We start from the raw sequence: 25404 nt of genomic DNA, 5'->3' as shown, positions 1-25404 counted from the left end.
TTTCCTAAACCTGACCTCAAAATGTTTTGGAACATAAGGCAGAAAGGAACAGGATAGGGCTTTAACAAACAATGGAATAATGAGCATTGATTGCAAACCTCTGTAACAGAGACTTGCATAATCTTGTAAATAAGATTTGCATACCTCCAGTAACTGTTAAGAAACATAAGACTATATAAGCAATTGCTAAATTATATACAGTAGACTGAAGATAAGATAAAAATTCAGAGAAAAGAGGCACTATACATTATAGGCCACAATTATTAGAGACAGTCTCTGCAGATGGTGAGCTGTGGAACTTTCTTGTGACTGTGAATGGCCCAGGATCTTGTTATCATGCGGATTCTGCTTCAGCAGGTCTGAGACAGGCCCAAGTTCTGCATTTCTAATGAGCTCCCAGGCAGTATTAGGGTTGCTCTTCCATATACTACTATACCTTGAATAGCAACAACTATTCAAAGACAGGGAGGGTTTGGAAATACGAAGAGTAACAAGTAAAGGAACCTTCCTCTTGATGATTTTGAAACCATAACAGGCTTATTAAAAATAGTTCAACAGCATAATAAATGTTCCTATGTTTCTCATGCATTTTTTGCCGATGGGATAACTCTGAGGCCCAGTTTTCCCTAACACTGTCATCTACATTATTAATACTAGACCAAAGCTGAAGAGTCCCTTACATTCATGTGAAATGCACAAACCATTTCTTCCAGTAGTCTGAAAGAAGGAAAAGCCTTGTTGAAGTAAAACTTTTCTTAGGCTGGGAACTGAATTGAAATGAGTAGTGTTAGTTTTGTTATACGGGTTTTGCAATTTAACTAATTTCTTCCCTATCTATTCTTTTATATTCAAATGGGTCTACAATGTTATTTTACATTTTAATGTGTTTTAAATGCTGTAATTTCATTTCTAACAATCAAAAACCATTTTCAGCTTGGGCCAGAATATTCTGCATAAATAATCTTTCACCAAAAAGCTATTTGCATGTAGGACATTTCTAGCATTCCTAGGCCTTCACTTGGCTAGGGTAACATAAATACTATTAAGAATCGTATAATTTTTGAGATTTTATTTTTCCTGTAAGATAAAGAAATTTGTAACAGTCTCAGACACGGTTTAGGAGTGTTTTATGTTAAAATTATGGTGACAGAGTGAATGATCTGGATCCTGCTACTTGAAGAAGAGTCAAGGACAAGCTTTAAAATTAGGCCATCTTTCTGGTATTCATAAAAGCAAAAACACATAGATTATGACTAAGTTCCATTATGGCCAGTGGAAAGAAAGTTATTAACCCTGAATAAGACATTTTGGGACTGCTGAGGGTTTGGTTTTTTTTTTTTTTTTTTTTAATATTCTTAAGGTTTCACTTAAAGCAGTAGAGGAAAATGTCTTTTCAAATTACTTCTATGACACCCACAGCCATTATTCCTGAGTAGATGTAGGCCAGATGGAGGTTTGTATCTGAAATGATCAGTGGGGTTGGATTCAATTAGTGCTACTAAGTGGTGCTTGCAGAAAGCAGTGTGCAAAAGTATGCACCACATCACAATTGGGTAACCTGCTTACCTTCATCCTCCTACTGACATTCACGGACTGAACTCCCAAGGGTGACTTACTTAAAAAGGGACCCTTTCTATAGTCAGCTGCTTTTCCCAGCAACCTCCAATTTCTCAGCCCTCGTAAACTGCCCCAGGCTTTCTTTTCCTTTAACGTTTACTGCTTGGCTTCATTTTTACAGTATAGGCCTCTCTAGGTCCAGATCTGAGCTCAGCCACTGAATTGAGAGGTTTAAAATTGATGAAAGCATGGAAAAAATAGGTAAGATGAGGAAAAGTCAAAGAAACTGAAGTTACTTAAACTGGAGAAAGGAGACTGGGCTGTAACAGAATCAGTGGTGTGCTGTAGCCAGTTGATACTAGATTGTAAGAGCTGATTATTAAATTCCGAGTAATTTTCCAGCTTCTTGTCTAACACAGCCATGAAACAAAAGTAAATATATCAGCTCACCTATTACAGACAAAAATAATACAAAGGGGCACAAGGAAACTTTTGGGGGTGATGAATAGGTTTCATTATCTTGATTGTAGTGAAGACTCCAGGGAGTGTATTTGGTACTGTAGAGTGATTGCCAGAAAAACACTGCAAGCTTATTTATCCCATTATGGAGTTCTTAGTATAATTTCTCATAAGTTTATCACTAGTAATTAAATCTTTATGTCTCATACTATCTATTCTTAAACCTATTATTTTCACACTTCATATATAATATTTTATTCATTTTTTTGTTTAAAAGCAATACATCTTCATTGTAGCTAATTTGGGAGAAAAAAGAAAACAATCATTAGTTAAATCCCACAATCCAGAGATAACGCATAGTTAATATTTGGAATATTTCATTTGAGATGTATGTGGGTATATGTACATACTCATGTGTATATGAATAGTAGCTACAACATGCATAACTTGCATTTCTTCCATACCATGGTATAAGTACTTTACTTTGTTATACAAATAATTACTTTTTAATATTAGTTGTTAATATAGTAAAAATAAGAATGTTACATTTTTAAAGCTAGCCAGTTTTTTCAGCCTCATATATGCATAAAAATGCATTTTTTATTTGGCTTTTAGGAAGACCTAAAAGACAGCGACTTAAACTAGAGGTTCTCAGACATTAAAATAGTGTCAAAATCACCTGGAGGGCTTATAAAAATTCAAATTTCTAAACCAACACTGAGTTTCTTACCCAGTATGTCTGGAATGGGGCCCAAGAATATGGATTTTTTTTTTTTTTTTTTGAGACGGAGTTTTGCTCTTGTTATCCAGGCTGGAGTGCAATGGCGCGATCTCAGCTCACTGCAACCTCCGCCTCCTGGGTTCAGGCAATTCTCCTGCCTCAGAATATGGATTTCTAACAAGTTCCCAGGTGATACTGATGCTACCAGTTTGAGAATTACTGGTTTAAAGAAGTAAGGGATTGATGAATATCAAAGGATAAAGGATTGACGGCATAGAGCCAGGCTACCCAGGTCAGGTACTGTGGCTGCATGATACCTTGGGAACGTTGGCTCCTTGAATTCTTCTGCTCTACCATCCTTAGAGTCTGGCTTTAAGGCCCCAGAATCCCATCATGACCTCTGCGGTTCCTTGTTTCCATCAGAAAGAAAGGTTTTTTTTTTTTGGAAGCTCCACCTAGGGACTTCTGCTTGTGGGTTTTAAGTTAAAACTTTGTAATGTGGACCCCTTTACCTGTAAGAAAGGCTTAGAAATGTAGTTGGTTCATGGTCAGTTGGCTGGTTTTTAAGCTAGTTATATTTCACCCTGAGCAAAATTAGATATGACAGTCATCCTTATCTAATTCATAATTTTAACGAGGGATTTTATATTTCATAGATCAATTTTTTTTTCTGGGAAATAGGATGCAAATAACGTTTAATAAAGGGAAAACATGAGCTGGAAGGGAATTTGTAGAACGTGTTAGAAATTTGGAATCTCTATTTTGGAGAATAGAAGCATGAGCTGCTCAGTGACACCGTCATGTGCCACTGAAAGCTCAGCTGATGACTATAGGTTCACAGTGGTGCAGTAAAGAATCTCTCCAACATAATTTCTCAGCTCAGGAGCTGAGAAAATAAATAGCATGACTGATCCAAAGCTGAAGCCTGGTAAGAAAAGCGTATTGGTAGGTTCAGAGGGTGAGAAAATTGAAGAAACTGATAAAGCAAAGCTTGTAATGTCATCAGGAGTATGGAGCTACAGAGAGAAAAAAATAAAAATACATTCCATATTTCCCTAACTCTTTATAAAATAATTGAACCAAAAAACTTAAGAAAAAGTGATTTCAGATGACAGCTAGTGTCCAGTATAATTTGTCTCAGGTCCAAAGGAGTCACTAAAACATTTTAACTTCCAGCTCCATCTTTAAATGGGATTTTGTTTCATTCTATTTTGAACTTTTCAAAATAATATTCCTTTAACTAAGAAACAATTAGACTACAATCCTTGACCCAATCCTGGTGTTTTTTTCTATATTTTGGTTCAGGTTTCTTTTTAGATGTAAGAAATAGAGACCAACTGGCATTAGCTAGCCCCCACCTAACAAAGGAAGTTTACTGTAAGGGCTCACATTGAAAGAAAAAAGGACTGGTATCACAGTAAAATCTGCTCTTATGGACATTGAAGCTGAATGGTGGTTGGGTTTCAAGGTATCCAGAATCAACAGAAGTAGCTTCCAGTGGTCCCCAGTCTGCATAATTCTGCTGCTTCCTTCGGTTCCACTTTGAGCAAGCTTTTTCACAGTTTCTGCCTGCCATAGTTTTGCACAGGGGCCTCTAGCAAATTCTTAGTTAAATCTCCAAGAGAGAATATAATTGTTTCAATTCAGTCAGAGGTGTCAGTCAGAGGTGAAGAGCCAGGTTATGGACTGGTTCCTAAAATCAGCTGCCCATGTCTAGTACAGTCATTTTTACCTGATTGGGCCCGTCTGGCCAGATATGGTCACCTAGGTAGCAGAGGCTCCTGATGAGGCAGTTAGGCATACTTGGTGGTTCTAGCTAATAAAATTGCTGGTAGGTCAGGACTAAAGAAAAATGGGCCCAGCACTTACCCAGGTACATTTTGGTATGGAAACATAGTAACAAAACTATTAAAAACAAACAAATGAACAAAAAAACTTCTAATCATTTTGTTGCTTGTTCAGATTCTGCCAAATGCACCTCATAGATTTAAAGCTGGAGCTCTGTATATAAAATATAAACATAATTCACATTATTACGGTTTTGTTGCTTTTGCTTTTTTTTTTTTTTCTTGAAAGGAAGACTGCTCATAGTTAGCCATTGATCCAGCAGCATTGACTCATCATTATAATGCAAGCGAGGAGGCAATCACTGGCAGAGAACCTCCTCTGTCACTCAGACCTTCAGTGTCACAATTTTTCCCTTTACAATTATTGCCAAGTTTTGACTAATCCCTATAAGTGAAACAAGCAAGAGTTTTATTTTGGTTTGTTAAAGTTTTTAGTTGCATTAAACCCTACATACACACACACATACACACATACACATATATAATTCAAATGCCTAGAAATGCTGAGTTATGAATCATATTACATTTAAACATCTATATGACTTTTGTTTCATATTAAGAACATTTTATTAAGGATTTAGTTGTGCTATACTATTTCAGGAGTTATATTCAGGAAGTATATCTAATTTCAAGTACATTTAGAAATATAACAGATTATGTAAAATAAGTAATATTCAAGTTAAAATTTACTGTAATTTCCTACCACATAATGATTACAGTTTACAGCAATCCTAGGTATGTTAAGATAACAAGTTTGTTCTTCAGGCTCAAGTTGTCCATTTCAACAATGGTTACCTGGGCACTAAAGAATTTGGAGTTATGGTAAAGTATTCACTGTGATTTTACTTGCAACATTAATATGCTTTAAGAAAATACAACATGGTTATTTCTCCTATAAACATCACTAAACTCTTTAAAATTCTTTATTTTCTAAATGTGAGTTGGATATTTATTTGGGTAAATTAAGTTCTTTTTAAAATTTTTTAAAAATACTTCTAGGATTTTTGGTCACTTCACAGGTAGGAGAGATCGCTGAGAGAAATAATAATATTCCTACTAATTTATACAAATGAAGGCTTAAGTAATTAATTTGAATTTTAGAAGATATAACATCATTTGTATTCCAAACAGTCTTACCTGGTTATAAATAAATAAAACTAAACAATAGTTTAAATACATGTAGGTTAAAAACAATCATGGAAATAAAAAGTATTAGTAGAAGGTCAAACACTGAGGAAAAATAGTGGAATTATTTATTCACGGTGATTTATATGGTTTACATAACTGCCAGACTTGAATCTCAGATTTAGTTCTAGGATTTCTGTCAGCCAAACTGAAGAGTAAAAACAGAATAGTTTACAAGATAGAAGAAATATAGCAGTTCCTCAGTGGAAACTAAGATCTTTGCCTTACATTAAAATTTTTAAACATTTTAATTGATAAATACAACATACATAGACAATGAAAAAAAATGTACAGCTCACTAAATTATCACAAAACAAATACTTTTGTAATTAACAACTAGAATATGAAAATAAAGCCAATAAGTACATGAAATTCTCTCCTCCCTCTATCCCCTTCTAATCACTGTCCCTTCCCCCTCTGAAAGTAACTATTATCCTGACTTTTATGGTAATCATTCCTAGATTTTTCTTTACTGTTTTAACACTAAAGCTTACATCCCTATATAATATAATAGAATTTTTGCCTCATGGACTTTATGTGGGATTTTTAACATTATGGAGGAGGGTTAGGAGGTCTAGCTTTTTTTGCTCATCTTTGTGAGATTTATCCATGTTGTTGCACAGAGTTGTAGTTTTTCATTTTCATTAATATTTTGTGGTGTAAATATAGTCCAATATATTTATCATTCTACTGTTGAAAGGCATTTTGTCTGCTTACAGTATAAAGTAATTTTGAATTGAATTTTACTGCTAAAAGCATTTTTCCTTTCTTTCCTTTTCTCTTCCTTCCTTCGTTTTTGTTTGTTTTTTGTTTGTTTGTTTTTTCTGTTACCCAAGCTGGAATGCAGTGGTGGCACAATCAGGGCTCAGCTCAACTCAACTCCTGGGCTCAAGTGATCCTCCCACCTCAGCCTCCCTACTAGCTGGGACTACAGCCATGCACCAAAACTCCCAGCTAATTTTTTGTATTTTTTGTAAAGATGGGGTTTTGCCATGTTGCCCAGGCTGGTCTCAAACTCCTGGGCTCAAGCAACCTACCTGCCTCAGCTTCTCAAAGTGCTGAGATTACAGGAATAAGCCACCTCATCCCACCAAAACATTTTTATAGAATGTATCTTGATGAACAAGTCCATGCATTTCCACAGAGAATACTCCTCAGAGTGGGACTGCTAGCCCAAAAACTGTTTTCCAAAGTGGTTGTACCAAATCATACTCTCACCAGCAGTACATGAAAGCTTCCATTGGTTTAATTCCTTGAAAACTACATTGTCAGTCTTTTTAATTTTAGCCATTCTGATATGGCTTTCATTTGCATTTTCCCGATTAAAAATGAATCTGATTTTTCTATAAGTTTGTTGATAATATTTTCTCTTGTGAAGATCCTGCTCAAGTGTCCCATCCACTTTTGGTTTTGATGGTCAGTCATTTCCTTAATTTGTATCAGTTCTTCATATAACCTATATACGGGCCCTTAAATATGTCTTCGAAATATTTCCTCCCAATTTGTGCCTTCCCCTTCTTTCTCTTTAATGTTGTCTTTGAATGAACAGAAGTTCTCAAGTTATCAATTTTATGTAGTCAAATTTATAATTATGCCTGGTTTTATTTTAAATGCATTCTGTTATGAACAAATTTATACCTTCTAAAATATTTTATCTTTTACAGTTAAATTTATAATGAATCTGTACCTGATTTGGGGATAAAGTTTGAGGTAAAGGTCATGTTTCTTTCTTTTTCTAAGTGAATATCAAATAGACCAAGCACCATTTAATTTCAAAAGTCCCTTTTCCATTGCTCAGGAGGGTCATCTTTGTCTCAAATCGTGTTCATTTATATGGAAGTCTGTTCCTGTGCTACCCTGTTTCTTCCATCTTTATCTATCCCATCACCATTATAACACTGTCTTAATCACCATAATTTTACATAAGTCTTTTTTTTTTTTTTTTTGAGACAGAGTTTCGCTCTTGTTACCCAGGCTGGAGTGCAATGGTGCGATCTCGGCTCACCGCAACCTCCGCCTCCTGGGTTCAGGCAATTCTCCTGCCTCAGCCTCCCGAGTAGCTGGGATTACAGGCGTGTGCCACCATGCCCAGCTAATTTTTTTTATATTTTGAGTAGAGACGGGTTTCACCATGTTGACCAGGATGGTCTCGATCTCTTGACATCGTGATCCACCTGCCTCGGCCTCCCAAAGTGCTGGGATTACAGGCTTGAGCCACCGCGCCCGGCCCTACATAAGTCTTGATACCTGGTTGATATCTACCCTCATTCTTCAAGAGATCTTCAAAAGTTGATTAATATTTTTGGTCCTTTGAATTTTCATGTAAATTTAACAAAAAACTTGTCCCGACACACACTATAAAATGTATCTTGGGACTTTGGATGTATTAATGTTGAATCTATAGACCAATTTGGAAATAGCTGACATTGTAACAATATTGAGTCTCACAACCCATGAATATAGTATAACCATTTGTTTAGGTCTTCATGTTATTTCAAAAATGTTTTATAGTTCTCTTTGTAGGAAGGACAATCTTTAACTTATTTCTAGTTACTTGTTATCTCATATACTGTTATAAATAGTATTGCTTTAAAACTTCAATTTTATATTTGTTGCTAATCTATTGAACCACATTGACCTTTGAATATTGACTTTGTATCTAGCAACTCTTAAATTATTATTTTAGTAATTTTTTCTACTTTCTTTTGGATTTTATTTATTTATTTGTTTATTTTGCAGTCTGTTGGTGGATCTACCATTCTGGGATCTGGAGGATATCTTTTGGATTTTTCTATGAACATATCATCTATGAAAAATTAGCTGTATCTCCTCTTCTTGACAAATTCAAAGACCCTTAATATGAATCTAAGGTGCAATTTTTTATGTAAATTCAGTAAAAAGCTGTTAGTGCATTCAATCTCCTTTCCATCTCACAAGTTCCCACTCAGTTTACGCGTACCTGACTACTACCCCTATAATCCCTTCCAGTCCGGAGGAATTTGAGCCTAGACCCTCCTCCAGAGCAGGTTCCAGCCCCGGCTGCGGAAGCGCGCGCGCGCTTGGCACCTTAACAGCTCCGTCCCTCTCCCAGGCGCAGCCAATCAGCGGCCGCCTCTTGCGCGCGCCCCACCGGCCAAAATGGCGGCTGCCGCTAATGCCGAGTCCCGTTTGTAGTGCGGTTGACCTACTCATCCCTTTGCAAAATGTGAAAGAAGCGGCTGGTGGAGGCGGGTCATAGGCAATGAGTCGGCGGAGGAAACTTGATGACAGCCCTAGCCCGAAGAGCACGCCGCACAAAACTGCGGCGACTGAGGAATGCGGCTCGGTGGTCGAGCCAGGGAGGAGGCGGCTGAGGCCGGCCCGCGGTTCGTGGCCTCGCGGGGCTAAAGAGGGGCCTCCCGGGCCAGTGCGGCAAGGAGAGCAGCCTCCAGCAGCCGCCTTGTGCAGTAAAAGTAACCCCGAGGGTGAGACGTCGGCAGCGTGGCCTGCCTTGGCTTTGGCGCTACATCCCCACAGCCCCGCTTGGAACAGGGAAATCGGGTGGGGGTGGAGTCTGGAGTGTATATTGTTTCTCTGGGATTCACCCCTCGAGAGTTCAAAAATAATCCTTTACCACTCCCCGATGGGCTTTTGTCCTCGGGCTTGAGCACTACCCTGTTAGGTTTGATCATCCACTGGCCACCTCCACAGCAATAGGTCATGTGGTTTACCTGTTTGCGGGAAGGCGGCGGCTTTCTAGGCTGCTCCTCCATTCAGCAACGGTGGCAGAGCGAGGAGAAAGAGCGGATAGGTCCGCTATCCTCAGTTTATGCCCGGAGAAGTTATTTCTATTTAAAGCTTCACCCCGACCCCCGACCTATTTTAGAGAAGAGGCCATATGAAAAGTTAGTTTGTCTCAAAGCCTGGGTGATATCTCACCTCATTATGAATAAACCGGAAGTTGCTATGTGTAACATCCCTCCAAGTAAGATACTAAGGACCCCTTTTATCTCGATTAGTTTTTGGTGTTCCCTTTTAAAAGACTTCTAGTAAATATTAGTTGGAATTGAAACTCATACAAAAGCCTTTATTCTGGAGCATGTTCATGAAATAGTGCTTGTTACCTTACATGTCTTTAGTAATACTCCCATAAAGCAATTCGGGAATGAACAAAAATCTTTATAAAAATTTGAAGGTGATTCTAGACAAAAATTCCCAAGCATTTGATCACTAATGCTTTTTGAAGAATCCCAATTAATGTAGATTGGATAGAGTTTATGAAAGGGGCTAAACATATTTGGGTTTTTGTTAGGATACTTTTGACTTCTGAAGTGTACCTATAAATGTAGGTGGTTCCCCAAAGCCTTCAAGTCTAAATGATAATAAATAGAATGACTTAGGTTATACGGTATTGTATTATGCATTCATAGACCTTCTAGATTATCTAAAAGTGCTTGCTATTTACAATGTCAAGATTGGGAAGTGCTGCATGGGTTTTTATATGAAACAGTCATTTCATTTATGGTTCAGGTACTTATCTCTGGGGAAAAAATTATTTTGGACTATTAAAGGCTAAGACTTTGGGGTACTATGAAGTAAGGTAGTACTTTAAAATGCAACAATTGTAATTTTAATCATATTTTATATAGAAAGTTATGAAACACCAAAGAGAATGCTGAAAATGGACTTACTGTCATCTTCCTTCAGTTCTCCTAATGATCCAGATGGACAAACTGATATCTTTTGGGATCAGAATTCTCCATTGACAAAGCAGTTAGGTAATTCATTATGAACATTTTTTATGTGGGTAAATATTTGATAAGTGATTGAGATTTAACTAGAATTCTAGTCAGATAATAGCATCGGGCACTTCTGAGAATCTTAAATGATTTTATCTGTGTAAGTATGTGATATAAACACATAATCCTCTAAGCTGCACTAATTAAAATTATTTTCTAAGAAGTGACAGGTATTTTTTTAAATTGAGGGTTTTTTGTTTATAATCTATAGAAATGTCTTTATTTCCTTAGGTAAAGGAAGAAAAAAACAGATATACACCACAGATAGTGATGAGATTTCACATATTGTTAATCGTATTGCTCCTCAGGTAAATATCACTAGTTTTATAGTTTGTTTTAAAACAGTGAAGAATGTGCCACTAACTTCTTGTACAGTTTCTTTAAATGAAAAGTATTGTCTTTTATAATTCTTTTTTCCAAAAATAAGGCAGCAAAAATTACTGTTTTGCCTTTTCTGCTTTTGAAATGCATATTTTGAAAAAAGAAACATAAAAAATTAGTACTAGATATTTTCTTAAGTATATATGTTGTCTTAATTTTTTAGAGTAATTTTTTACTAGGGCATTTGTGTGTTTTTATCTAATGTGCTTAACAACATATGGCATCATTTTTCAAGTTACTAAAATAATAGAATAAGGCAATCAAAAAAATTTAAACTTTTGTGGTTGTTTGTGATTGGTATTTACTGTCTGTAGTATAACGGTTCCCCATCGAAACTGTTCTTCTTAATACTCATTGACTTAAAAGATCATCAAGAAACACAAAAGTGGAGATCACTGAATTCAGTTTTAGTCTTCATTCAGCCTCCTGTGCTGTGTGACCCAGTGCAAGTTATTTAAACTCTCACCACCTCAGTTCATTCAGCTATGAACTAGAATTATTACTTGTCTTGCTCTTTTCATTGGATCATTATGAGGATTAAACTACATAAAAATTCTTTGTAAACTATAGAGTGCTATAATTGTAAGGCTATGTTAAGGTTATTACTGTAATAGAACCATCTCCAAACTTTTTTTCCTTGGCCAGGCATGGTGGCTCATGCCTGTAATCTCAGCATTTTGGGAGGAAGGTAGAGACAGGAAGATTATTTGAGGACAGGTGTTTAAGACCCCGTCTCTTGCTGGGGCAGGAGAATTGCCTGAACCCAGGAGGTGGAGGTTGTGGTGAGCCGAGATCACGCCATTGCACTCCAGCCTGGGTAACAAGAGTGAAACTCGGTCTTAAAAAAAAAAATTTTTTTAACTGTTTTGTTTCTTTTTTTCACTTCAGTTCTTGTCCTGTTTGAGTGAAATGGAAATATGTTCAAGTCAATGATTTGACGCAAAGCAATCCAATAACTCTAATATTATATGACAATTACTGAGAAGCAAAGGCTTAATACATAAAACTGTTCTGAACTTTATTTTTTGGTCTCTTTTTCTTATTTAACAACATTTAATTCCAAGAACATTTTTGCTTAGTGTCTTCTGTAAAGGAAGTATGCTATTTTCCCTTAACATGTCCTTGAATAGTTGCTATAAATTGACCATAAACAGTTACATGGCACTGGTCCAAAACATGGTTTGAAGGATGACTGTCATCCTGGTGGAAGAGACAGGAAATGAAGGTTTTCTTAGCAGCTGTAAAATATCCACAATTATACCTAGCACAGTCAAAACAACTCTGTTGCTATTAGCTCTACAGTCCATATTTAACATGTCATAGAAATTCATTTTACTTGCCATTCATTAGTTAAATAGCATTTATGCCATGATAGTACTTACTCTATAAGTTAAACAGTGGATCTTCATTAATTGTGGTTTTCGCATCAAAGAAGCATAATAAAATGTGTTTGGGCTGGCCAGCCTAAATAGTGATAAAAAGATAGTTGTGAATAAATTATTGGACCCTTTACCTAAGTGGCCTGGAAACAGTAGCTCATATAAAGAAATGGCAACAGTATGCAAGTGGTAACTTGTGTAAAAGAAACAAAATACAGTGAAATTAGTAGCTTTAAAATATTACCCTCTTAAACTGAGTACTTTTAAAGCATATAAATCTTCAGCAGTTTCAATGTCTTTGAAAGCTTGTCATGTTCTCAGAATGACAAATATTTATATTGTTTATTTTTAGGTGAGTCATTCTCAAATCACTTAATTTACTTTTAACATTTTCAGAGATAGCAATTTTTTTAAGACACTTTTATTTTAATTGGACAGTCAATTCACTTTCTCTAGGGATACTTTATACAATGTTGTTTATTTGAAGATGGTATATTTCTTCATTTATACAGCTTTGCACAGTATATACTTTTTACAATGAAGTGAAGTAATGCATTTAGATACCTTATATAGCATCTGGATTACAATTGGAAATCAATAAATTATGTAATTATTAATGAAGAAATATGTAATATATAACACATAAATAGTATACAGACATACATAGGACCCATGTATATATAAAGTTGGGTATGTAAAGTCATAATTTAGTTCTCTGAAAATTGAATGAATTTAAAATTACTTTGGTAAAGTGGCAGAGTTCATAAGTAAGACTATTATTTTCTTTAAATTCAAGATTATTATTGAAACAAAAGGGAAAATATATATTGAGTCTGAAAGTGAAATGACCGATTTTTTTGAGTATTTGCAAAGCTAAAAGCGACTAGGTTCAAATCGACGTTAAGAGAAATGCTTTTTGAATTATTGAGAATTTGAAGTACCAAGATGTAAGGTGTCTTCACCTAAACCTTCTAGTAAATACATGTAAACTGACACTCTTATGCCCAGTATTGTGCAAGATTCTGAGCTATCCTAAGAAGAGTCCTTGCTTTGAGTAGCCTATAATCTGGTAGTAAGATTATTTTTTACCTTGTGTGATATTTATGTTCATTCTAGGTGCTATAAAATAAAGTGAAAATGGTTAATTTATTTGATTTATTGGTTTTGTTTGCAATTAATGCTTGAAGCTCATTCTCAATTTTTTTTACATGATCAAGTGACTGAAAGGTACAGCAAAAATATCCATATCTAAAATGCCTTTTTTCTGTATATTATCCTGGCTAAACTTTTCTGCTTTCTCTATTTTTTATTCTTATTCCTGCCTCATTCTTAGCATCAGTTTTAACCTTACTCTTACCTCTTAAATTCAGTCCTGACCTTAATTCTGAGTATTCCTAATTTAGGTCAACATAGATTGTCCAACTTTACATAAAGATGATAATAAAGGTAAAGAAAATTTGGAGAATCAAATGATACAGAAATAATTCCATATGTATCTCTTTATTGTCAATTCTGGTGATTTCTGCAACAAGGTTTTTGACACTAATGTTTTTATAAGTATTTTACGACAATTAAAATGTCCATTTTCTTTGATAAAAGCATATACTTCTATTATTAAATGTACATTTGATAAATTTAAGTCTTAATGTTTTTTGAAAATAAACAATTTCTAATACTGAACGTTTTCATTTTCTGATACATAAGTAGATCAATTCTTGTAGCTTATTATTGCTGTCTTCCAACTTCTCATTGATTGTGAGTTTGTTTGGTAACTATTACTTCACCAGAATTTAGGAAATTAATTCAAATAGTTTTCATTTTCTTTCTTTTTTCATCGCTCTCTCCGTCTCTCCCTTTCTCCTTCTCTCCTTCTCTTTCTCTCTCCCTCTCTCCCTCTCTTCCTCTCCTCCTCTCCCCCTCTTCCTCTCTCCCTCTCCTCTCCTCTTCCTTGTTTTGGAAGGGTGGGTGCTGCATTGGTACTTTATACCTTTTTCCCCCTATCTGCCAAAGGATGAAAAACCAACAACAAATTCTATGCTGGACGTGTGGATTGGTGAAACTGCTATTCCTTGTACTCCCAGTGTAGCAAAAGGAAAATCAAGAGCAAAAATCAGCTGCACAAAGTAAGTTAAGACTTTTCAGCTTTTCTGAGATTCAGTAAAGCAAATAGTTTTGATAATATTCCAGTTTGGTTTTGTGAATATATCAGAATTTTTGTTAATAACATTTCCATAGTTTTGATCTATGAAATTTTGCAGTTAAAATAATTGTAGGTGTTAAAATCTTAGAGGTTTAACATCAAAATATGTTAAATAAAATTGGATATAATGTCTCAGAACATTTTTAATTGTAATTTTTTAATATTGTTTAATAGGTTAAAAACAAAAAATCAAGAAGAAGAACTTATGAAACTGGCTAAACAATTTGATAAAAATATGGAAGAGCTTGATGTGCTAGAAGAACAAAACAAGAGGAATTATGATTTTACCCAGGTGATTTCAGAAACAGAGATTTTAAGTAATTACAAAGATAATATACAGATGCAGTCATTACATAATATAGTTCCCGGAATAGATAATGCTACCCAAAAGAAGCCAATCAAAGGAAACACCAAGCTATCTTTGGCAAGTAATCAAAATAGCAGTCAGAAGCCGTTTGACCAAACTGCTGAAGCAGCGTTGAATGCCATTTTTGATGGTTCTACTCAGAAATGTAGTGGACAGTTAAGCCAAGAACTGCCAGAGGCATTTTGGAACACCAATAATACTACCTTTGGAAAGATAAATGCTTCAAAAGAGGAGAAAATTAATACTAATGAAACTCTGGTCATTGAAAAACTGCCAAATAAAAACCCACGATCACTTTCTTCTCAAGTAGATACACCCATAATGACAAAATCATGTGTGACTTCCTGTACTGAGGAGCCAGAAACTTCTAATAAGTACATTGATGCATTTACTATCAGTGATTTTGAGGATGAATGGGAAAACTTACTAGGTAATGAACCTTTTGTTATACAAAATGTCGACATGCCTGAACTCTTCCCTTCTAAAACAGCCCAGGTTACTGATCAAAAGGGAATTTGTACCTTTAATAGTAAAAACAATAAAAATACATCAAGAGTAAATACAAGTCTCGATGCCAAGTTAGGAGATTCAAAAGTATTACAAGATCCTTCTTCAAAGACATATGACAGAGAATTAATAGATACAGAATATAGATTTTCACCAAATTCAAATAAATTATCATCCACTGGAAATAAAATGAAATTTGAAAACTCTTCTAATAAAGTTGTTATTCAAGACAAAATTCAAGATTGTACAAATACATCTAATCTGCCAAAGGAAGCTATTCATACTAAATTTACTTGTACTATACATGCTTCTGAAAAGAAGTCTGCTTTGAATACAAGATATTCTAATGAACAGAAAAGTAAGTGCATTTTAAATCAGTCTGTTAAATCACATGTTAATACTGATCTTTTTGGCTCTGCAAATCTAGGCAATAAAACCAGTGTTAGTTACCTTAATCACACCAGTGCATCGAAATTAGGCTCTTTCTTTGATGATTGGAATGATCCCTCATTTGCCCATGAAATTATTAAAGCATGTCATCAATTAGATAATACCTGGGAAGCAGATGATGTGGATGATGATTTGTTGTACCAAGCATGTGATGATATTGAAAGACTAACTCAGCAACAAGACATCAGAAAGGACAGTAACACATCAGAAAGTATACCTGAGATGAATAACAATTCAGAATGTGGAGCCAAAAACATGTTTACTGTATCTAAACAAGGAAGTAATTTGGTACAATCAAAGCATTTGAATCCAGGCAACATTTCAGTGCAGACGTCTTTGACAAATAGCTTACAAATAGATAAGCCAATGAAGATGGAGAAAAAAGGGGAAATGTATGGAAATCCTCCAAGTTTTTTAGGTGCCACAAATTCGACTACGTATTCTGAGATCTCAAACTGTCAGATAAATAATCTGCGTGTCTCTTGTACTAACACTTATGTTCCAGTACAAGTGAGTAGTTCCAAATTGGTTCTTTCAGGAAGTTCAAGTTTGAATGTAACTTCAGCTCCTATGAGTACAGAAGTTGCTAATTACAAGAAGAAATTGAGTACTAAGGAACTATGCTATAACACTGTAACAGATGAAGCTCAGACCAGCCTTAACAAAACAGTTGGATTTCCAAAGACGAAAAGTTCTCGGATTCTTTCTCAGTTTAATCAAGATTATATAACTGGAAGTATGTCTGATCCCAAAATTACACAGGGTGTGGAGAAAAAGAAAAGTGTCAACCCAATACTGGAGGGAGCTGTTCAACAGCAATCTTCGGTGAAGCTTTCTGAATCTTTGAAACAATCTTCAAAAGGTATGTGTGAAATATGAAATAGTTTTCCTTGAAAAGTATTATCTTTAAAAGTAGTAAAATAATTATTTGTTGTTTTTGAGTCTGTAATGTATAAGGTAAAACTATGACGTTTAACTAGAATTCTTAAAATAATATGTATAATTATACGGTATTATACAAAGAGTAGTTGGTTTAATTTTCAAAATACTACATTGAGTTCTTTCCCAGCATTTAATACAATGACTGGCATATAGTAGGTACTCAGTAAATATTTTTCAAATGATTTATTCTTTCTTGGGAAATCATACTTTTAGATTTATGTATTACAGTGTTCGTTTTAGGATTGTATTTCCTAAATATCTCATTGTTTTAAAACTTGAGTAATCTTACTTAAAATTTGAGTAATGATGGAGCAATGATGTGAATAATATTTAGAAATTTAGAGCATTCTAATTAAACATCTTTATTCGTGTGATATTTGATATAAACCTGCTAGTGGTGATGGTTAAAATTATGATTTACTTACTTGATATCACCTATCATTTCTGATTCTTCCAATTCCTCTTTTCCCCAATTCTCCATTCTATCAATAAGTTTCATTGTTTCTTATCCCAAAACTATCCATTTTTCTTTCTACACCAAGTTAACATTTCTTGACAAGACTACTGCAGTTCTTTTATCTGTCCCCTTTGAATTCGCATCTCTAAATAGTGGAACAGTCTTTTAAAATTAGATGGGCAAAAAGGCATTTCTGTATTTAAAACAACCTTAAATGGCTGCCAGTCATATTTCAAATAAAATCCAAGCTTATACTGTGACCAACAAAGCTGTGGATTATCTCTTTTTAACCTGCCTCTTTTTTTCCTTACCAAGTTTCAGCTACACCAGCTATCTTTTAGTTTCTCAAACAGTGTATGTTTCTTCCTTGTTTAGGATCTTAAACTGCTCTTTTCTTTGACTAAAACTACTTCTTTTCAACATTTGACCCCTCCGCCACTCTTGTTGGTGCTTTCTTACAGCTCAATATAAGTACTACTTTCTTACAGGGGCCTTCTTTGAAGTCTATAAATAGATCTTCTCCTTGTTTATTTTTTATTTCTTAATTATTTCTTATTTAGTGATTCTTCTCTGTCTTGTTGACATTACCTCCACAACTTTACTATTTAAGTGACTTTTTTTAAACTTACAACAGTAATATGCTAGTTGTTTAAAAAGAAAAGTGAAACAGTATAGAATAATTTGAAGTAAAAAGTTAAGTCTTCTATTTCTTCTTTCTCATAACCATTCCTTAGGGGAAACCATTATTAAGAGTTTGTTATACATTATGTAGCATTTTCCATGCATATAAAAAGATATGTGTGTGTCTATATACATGTATATGTGTATGTATATATACCTATAGATTTATTTAAATATTAATAAATCTGTATACCCAATATTTGGCAATTGTTTTTGCCTTTACTTAATATACTATAGCTGTCTTTTCCTACTAGTACATATAAATTTATTTTAGTCCTGCTAATGACTATGTGATATGTATGGATGTACCATAATTTAACTGTTTTCTGTGATAGACATTTGGGTTGATCGCAGTTTTTTGCATTCACAAATAATACACCAGTAAATATCCTTCTACATAAATTTCTGCATTCTTGTATAATTATATCTGTTAATTCCTAAAAAACTGCTACAAGAGAAAGTTTAAAATTTGATGGATACCACCAAATTTCTGTCCAAAACAGTTATACCAGTTTATCTTATCACCACTGACAATAAATAATTCCCTACACCCAGGGTGTCAAATCTTTTGGCTTCCCTGGGCCTCACTGGAAGAATTATGTTGGACCACACATAAAACACACTGACACTAACAATAGATGATGAGCTACAAAAAAAAAAAATCTCATAATGTTTTAAGAAAGTTTATGAATTCTTGTTGGGCTGCATCCAAAGCTGTCCTGGGGTGCACGTGGCTTTCGGGCTGTGGGTTGGACAAACTTGCTCTAAACTATAGCCCAGACTAGATATTTTGGAATGTTAAAAATTGTTCTCTATGATAATTTTAAGTATTTATATTTGTATTAAAGTATTATTATTTTTTATATTGTAGCCAATTCAAGCAGGTTCCCAGCATGAATTTATTAACAGATACAGTTGACCCTTGAACAATGGGGGTGCTGATCTGATTTGCAAAACTTTGATCCCCCAAAAACTTAACTGCTAATAGCCTGCTGTTGACCAGAAACCTTTCTGATAACATAAACAATTAACACATATTTTTATGTTCTTACATGAATTATGTACTGTATTCTTACAATAAGCTGGAGACAATGTTATTAAGAAAATCATAAGGAAGAGAAAGTATTTACTATTCATTAAGTGAAAGTGGATCCTCATAAAGGTCTTCATCCTCATAATCTTCATGTTTAGTAGGCTGAGAAGGAAGAAGAGAGTAGGAGCTGGCCATCTCATCTTGCTGTCTCGGGTGGCAGATGCAAAAAACAATTTACAAATAAGTGGACTTGCCAGCTTAAGCCCATGTTGTCCAAGGGTCAACTATAGTTATAATTCTGTAAGACTAAACCTTCTGGAGTATTTGAGTTTTCCCAAAAGTCCTATCTACCAATCTATCTGCATTTTTTATGGGTAATCTGCCTTTTAGCTTACCTTATCAGTATTTTCTTTAAGATTATTGATAGTACCGAATCTCTTAATAATAACCTTGTTGATGTTTTTTACTGTTTCTACTTCCCTTTACTTTGGTATTTAGCAAGCTGCTCTCCAGGGAAATATTTCTGAAACAAAGCTCACTTAACTCCCTCATTGATTTCAGGCAGGAGTTGGCAAACTATGATCTGTCCAAATCTAGCCTGCAGCTTTTTATGTACAGCCAGCACACTAAAAATGGATTTTACATTTTAAATGGTTGAGAAAAAAATCAAAAGGAGAATATTTCATGACATTGAAATATATATTGAAAATTATATGAAACCCAGATTTCATTGTCCATAAACAGGTTTTATTTGAACACAGCTCATCAGTTATTTATACATTATCCATGACTATTTTTGGTACAGTGGTACAGGTGAGCACTTGCAACAAGATACTCAAAGGTTAATATGCATGCTTTCTGACCCTTTACAGAAAAAAAAAATAACTGACTTTGCATGTAAGATCAAGATTAAGAAAAGCAGCTTTTGCTTAGTATTTTACAATAGTTGAAGGCTTTGCTGTGTATTTTTATTATAGATTGAGCTAAAGGAAAGACTTGATGGGAAAACTGGATGACTCCCTGACTCCCTAAATCAGATTTTCATGGTGTGACCTGATTATTATTTGAAATTATTTTCTGTAATATTGCCAAGCAAATTATAAGATGAACTTAGTTATATTTTCTGTTGTGTATTATTAACCTGTTTTCTTTCCACACAGTCAAATTCAATGTAAAGTCTTTGTAGGTGTGGTCTGAGTTTGTGTTTCTTAACTTTGAGACTAAAGCATTAGATAATTAGCCAAACTAATTTCCCCACAGAAAGTGTCAAATTCAGTGTAAAGTCTTTGTAGGTGTTCTCTGAGTTCGTTGTGTTTCTCAACTTTGAGACTAAAGTCTTAGATAATTAGCCAAATTTTCCTACAGAAAGTATCTTCTGGTGTCTTTCTGTAGGGAAAAATAGCTATAGTTTGTTAGGTAAATAGCTTAGGAAATAAAGTCATCAAAGTCATCTGGGGAACTTATTTAAAATATGTATTTCTTAGCCTGAATACCCCTTTCCATTTCTGATTATACCAAGAAAGGAAAGAGAGACAGATGATGTATTTTGGAAAATGCCTTTGTTAGTTAACAAGAAAAATGTCTCATAAATTGTGAATCTTTTTCTAAATGTCAGTATAAATAATAATATTTCTCTTCTGTCAGTATTACAGATTATTTCTTAAAAAGCATATTTTACAACATAAACAGTTATACTCGTAAAAGTTTACTTAAACATGTATTAGGGTGTTGGTCTTAAACTTGTATCATTTAAATGAGAAAGTGATTTCTGATACAGCTTCAACTTACTAAGTTAATTGAGATTATTTTAAAGTTTCTCCAAAATGTATCTGCCAAATAAAAATATAATTTCTAACAGTCACAGGTGACCAGTTTGATATGGGAGATTTTATTTTATCACTCTAAAATATATTTCCTCTGTGGATGAAATGAAACTTTTATAGCTCAATAGGGAAAAAATTGATTTGAATATTAATATAACTTATTTAAATATACACAATTTGGGACATTGATAGCTTATTTAATTTCCTATATTTTGACTACTTTCCTATTAAAGTTTACATAACATTTTAAATCCTAGTGTATCCTTTATAAAGATATATTTATTCATAGGTCATATAAATGAGATGTCATTGTTCACAAGAATTATTTGGTGGATAGTCAAATAGTTGTCTATCAAATTGAATTTTATCACACTGTGAAAAGAATGTGTCAAATAGAAACAGATCGATCAGTGCTTGATTTTCTTTTGAACTGGAGCATTATATCTGTATTAGATAATTGGAATTTTATATTTAGTAGTTTAGTTTGATTTATTAGTCAAACCAGTATGGCAAACCTGGGTGATAAAAGAGCAAAAATTAAAGCACATATTGAATGACTTTATAGGCAATAAAAGTAAAACTTATCTTTTGTTGAATTTTCAGAGGAAGAGGAGAAAAATAGAAAGTGTTCTCCTGAAGAAATTCAGAGAAAAAGACAAGAAGCGCTGGTTCGGAGAATGGCTAAAGCACGAGCCTCATCTGGAAATGCAGCTCCCACTTCATTTCTTTAATGAAATATTAGTTGGAAAACGTCACAAAGTCCACTGATAACTATCTGTGATAGGAATTTTTTTTCTTGATTTCTCTGTGAGAAATGTAATGCTGACTTTTATAAAGGCCAGACTCCTATTTTATTTAATAAATCAATGTTTGCAATGATAAATGAAACTTTTCCTTGACATGTATTTGAAAGTCATTACATGTAAGTTTTGGAAATTCAGGAAAGTTAGCAATTATGTACAGAAATTACACAGAGGAAAATAGTTATATATTTAAATGCTATTATTGCAGAGGATTCTCAAAAATAGGTAATCTATGTTATTTCCTATTGTAATGTCTTTTCCTAGTACAAAACTTCAACTTACTAAGTTAGTAGAGTTGTAGTTTTACTTTGATTAACTGTTGCTAAGGTTTTTGTACACATCCAGATTCGTATTTCTAGGAACATGGCTGATAAGTAATAAAGGACTTTTTTTGTAAGGAAATTATTTTCCGTTCTTAGAAGTAGATTGGAATTTTAATAATTCTAAAATGTGACACATTTTGGAAACTTTCCACCATATTTTGGAAAATTCTGATTTAAGAAGTCAGTTTAGAAGAAAAGTAGTGGTTTGTCTACAAAACTAATGTGGCATCATTAACATTTAGAACTGGCAGAAACTTCAGATGTTACCTGGTCCAGCTTCTTTATTGTATCAGTAAGAGAAAGTAATACTGTTTTCAAAGTCATAGACAAGTTAATGCTGTGCTGGGATTAGAATGATTTCTTTGGACACCTAAACAGTTAAACCATTTGCTTCAAAGTATTAGTACATAAAATTACTGAGGGAGTATTAATTATAGTATAAAACAAAATATATAATTAAAAGCACCATAAGGACTGTGATAATGTTCGTTGTTTCTTATTTTGCTTTAAAGAATTAGTCTTCCCAGGATATAAAAATGAGAATATTTTCTCCGTTTTTCTGTAACTGTAATTTTCCCCTTAATTAATTTACTATCTTTTACTTTTCTATTATTGTTTCTTCTTTCTTTTTTTGCCATTTTGCCTATTTGGAATTTGCAGAACCAATAATAGAAATCCAACTACAGGGCATAAGGCAGGGAAGATGCTTTATTTCTCTTAAATGGTTTTTAGGACATCTAGGGAAAGTTAGAGATATGAAACACCTGTCATGGTGTGGCATTTACCACTGTTCAGGTGTCTCAAAGCTATGATAATATGGTAGTTACTGCCCTTTAGGTATACAGATGCTCCTCGACTTACCATGGAGTTACTTCCCAGTAAACCCATCGTGAGTTGAAAATACCTTAAGTTAAAATTGCATTTAACACACTTAATCTACGTAACAGCATAACAGCCTAGCCTACCTTAAACATGCTCAAGTCTGTCACTTATATTAGCCGATAGTTGGGCAAATCATCTGGCAACAGGACACACTGTAACATATCAGTTGAGCTGATGCCCAGCATTGTGAGAATGTTGTACCACGTATCTCTAGCCTGGGAAATAATCAAAGTTTAAAGTCTGGTTTCTATTGAACGCATATCACTTTTGTACCACCTTAAAGATGAAATATTGTAAGTCAACCATTTTAAGTCAGGGACTGTCTGTACATTATATTGTAAATGGTATTTTCATATATACAGTGGAGTATTAGAGTTTAGCTAACCTATATCATTTTTCTAAGAATATATATAATAACCTAGATAAATGCAAGTAGTTTCTATGTAAGAAAATAAAGAGCTGAGAATCTTACTAAAAGTGGCTCCACTGTGTTCTGACTATGCTTTGAATATCTCTGTCCTTGCTTAAGCTCCTCCCTGCTTAGTGCTTGCTTTTTTTCGAGTACTTTTAGCCTATTCTGTCCATTCATTTAGACTCAGCTTAATAAATCTGTTACTTTGAATCTTAGCCTAACCATCTTCACTGGAATTGATTGCTTCTCTCTGATCATAACAGTACTGATTACTTGTGTCTTTCGTGGAGCAATTCTATATTACCTTATGTGTTATTTAGTTGTATATAGCATCTTATAATTGGTCATTTTGTGTCTCTGATAATTCTGCCAAATTCTTAGACAGCCCATAGTGTTATTTACATAATAGTTTTCTCTATTATGGGGGGTATGAGGGGTATGACCCCCTCTCTTTTTTTTTTTTTTTTTTTAATATTTTTTAAAAAGGATACTTTTATAGCACTTCTGGGTGGTGGCAGGTGTAGTAGCCCAGTACATCTGAACTGATTGGTTTTTAGGGTCAGTGCTGCTGTTCATCCCACTCTCCTTTCCTATCCTGATTCTTCCTTTAGCCTTATTGGAAACACTGGGGGGTGGTGAGTGGCCCATAAATGAGTGTGCAGAGGACTGTCTATATAGTTAGCCTGGCTCTACTCTTTCCAAGTCTGTAGGGAATCTGTCCCCACAGGGGAAAGGACAACTGGTAGGCCTGGCAATTTCCCCCTAATATTGTGCTGCTGTTTCTGCATCTCAGACTGATGCTAATAATGCCATTTCAGAAAAATAGCCTCTTGCAAAGTAGAGCTTATCTTTCATTAATCTTTTTCTGTTATAGACAGATGAGTCTGATCCCAGGAACATTTGGGTTGCTTACTGCAGAAACAATCAGTGGTATGCAGATCATACCATTGGGAAACACTGCCTTATATACTACTCTATTATCACCAGCTTCTAAGTTACCAAGAATGTAGACACCTTACTCATTTCTGTCCACCTGATAGTGACAGCCAGTGGTTACTCATTAAATGTTGAATGAATTTACAATGTGGCAGCAAAAATCCTGCCCTCCCTGACTTGAAACAATTTGACTTGATTCTCTCAGCTTTAGGGTTGGAAATTTTTTAGGAACAATTTAAATAAAGCCTAGCACGAGCATAAGTGATTATTTAGAATCTGACCATGGGTTTTTTGCCAGGTGTGATCATAATCACTGGTGGGATCCTAAAACAAAAACTAAACTGAACTCCTGCCTTCTCTTAGACCTCATAAATGAGTAGATGTAGTGTTTTATTTCAGATGTGTCTTGAAAGCCCATTGGCTAATAGGCACTATTGAAAATAAATGTAATTGCTAGACTTAAATAACATTGCTAAATGGCTTCAACTATATTTAACTGACTTACTTCTCAAAACAACCATATAAAGTAACACTTTACACCCATTTTACAAATAGAGAAAGTAATCCGATTGACTTTCTCAAAATCTCACATTTAGAAGTTGGAGCTAGAGTTTAAACCCAAATAGTGTTAATACCAAATACTGTGATCTTAACCACTGAGTATACTATCTGGAAATAGTTCATAAGAACTAGTTATCCTTGGAAAAATTAACAGGAAAGAATTAAAGCATTTCGGGCATTTGTGCCAAAAATACCGTTACTATTCTGTAGGTCTCTTAGAGCTCAAGAGAATACTTTTTCTAATCCCAATTTCTATTATAGATGATTGCCACACTTTGTGTGGGTAGGTGGGTAGGTTTTGATTGTATTAGCCCACACAGAGGTTGCCTTTTTTTCATTCAACTATTAAAAGAATAGAGAATACATAAAATGCATAGCTACTTTAAAATGCCTTCATTTCACTTCATTGTTTTAGTACCTTCTGGATGTTCTGGTTTTAAATCTGTTGGGGAAAAACTAATTTCCTAGTCCAAGATGTAATGGCATACCTCAAGCTGCTAATAAAACTTCAAGCAGTTAAATTAAGGTTTGTGGTTAAATGCACACTATATAGAGTACTGGTATTCAAAAGTTTTAAGCATTCAAAAGTCCTAGGGCATTTTAATACTCTTCAGTTGAGGACTCCAAAAAAGCTTTTGCTAAAGTGGGTTTTATCTGTTGTTATTTACCATATTAGAAGTGATATGTTTATTAATATATTTTACAAGCTATTACATGTTA

General features: G+C 34.3%; 1 protein-coding gene and 1 long non-coding RNA gene across 7 annotated transcripts in view; one reads left to right on the top strand and one right to left on the bottom strand.

Annotated features, from left to right (window-relative positions):
• The window catches only part of LOC128929614 (uncharacterized), a 182709-nt gene extending 173024 nt beyond the window's left edge, over positions 1–9685 (bottom strand). For all 4 annotated transcript variants that reach the window (XR_008476358.2, XR_008476359.2, XR_008476360.2 and 1 more), the window contains exon 1: positions 9480–9685. This is a non-coding gene — a long non-coding RNA (uncharacterized LOC128929614). The remainder of the gene's footprint in view (positions 1–9479) is intronic.
• ETAA1 (ETAA1 activator of ATR kinase) lies at positions 8887–23252 on the top strand. 3 transcript variants are annotated; one of them, XM_035272406.3, is made up of 6 exons: positions 8887–9233; positions 10456–10526; positions 10779–10855; positions 14318–14430; positions 14682–16693; positions 21371–23252. In XM_035272406.3, the coding sequence occupies exons 4-6, from the start codon at positions 14342–14344 to the stop codon at positions 21496–21498; spliced, it is 2229 nt and encodes a 742-aa protein (XP_035128297.1). In that variant the 5' UTR covers positions 8887–9233; positions 10456–10526; positions 10779–10855; positions 14318–14341; the 3' UTR covers positions 21499–23252. The 3 variants fall into 3 exon arrangements, with proteins under 3 accessions (XP_035128297.1, XP_002757731.1, XP_078204553.1); XM_002757685.6 differs by having other exon boundaries at positions 10398–10526; XM_078348427.1 differs by having other exon boundaries at positions 10398–10526; positions 14268–14430.
• The last annotated feature ends 2152 nt before the right edge of the window (positions 23253–25404 follow it).

Source organism: Callithrix jacchus, chromosome 14, assembly GCF_049354715.1.
Source record: "Callithrix jacchus isolate 240 chromosome 14, calJac240_pri, whole genome shotgun sequence".
Taxonomy (NCBI): domain Eukaryota; kingdom Metazoa; phylum Chordata; class Mammalia; order Primates; family Cebidae; genus Callithrix; species Callithrix jacchus.
The sequence above is the reverse complement of the archived record's forward strand: the minus strand, read 5'-3'. Positions and strand labels throughout refer to the sequence as shown.

Coding starts and splice junctions, on each gene's coding strand:
- ETAA1 (XM_002757685.6), top strand. CDS start 9,011: ATGAGTCGGCGGAGGAAACTTGATGACAGCCCTAGCCCGAAGAGCACG. Junction 9,234..10,397: donor CAGTAAAAGTAACCCCGAGG/GTGAGACGTCGG, acceptor TATTTTATATAG/AAAGTTATGAAACACCAAAG. Junction 10,856..14,317: donor TTAATCGTATTGCTCCTCAG/GTAAATATCACT, acceptor TATCTGCCAAAG/GATGAAAAACCAACAACAAA.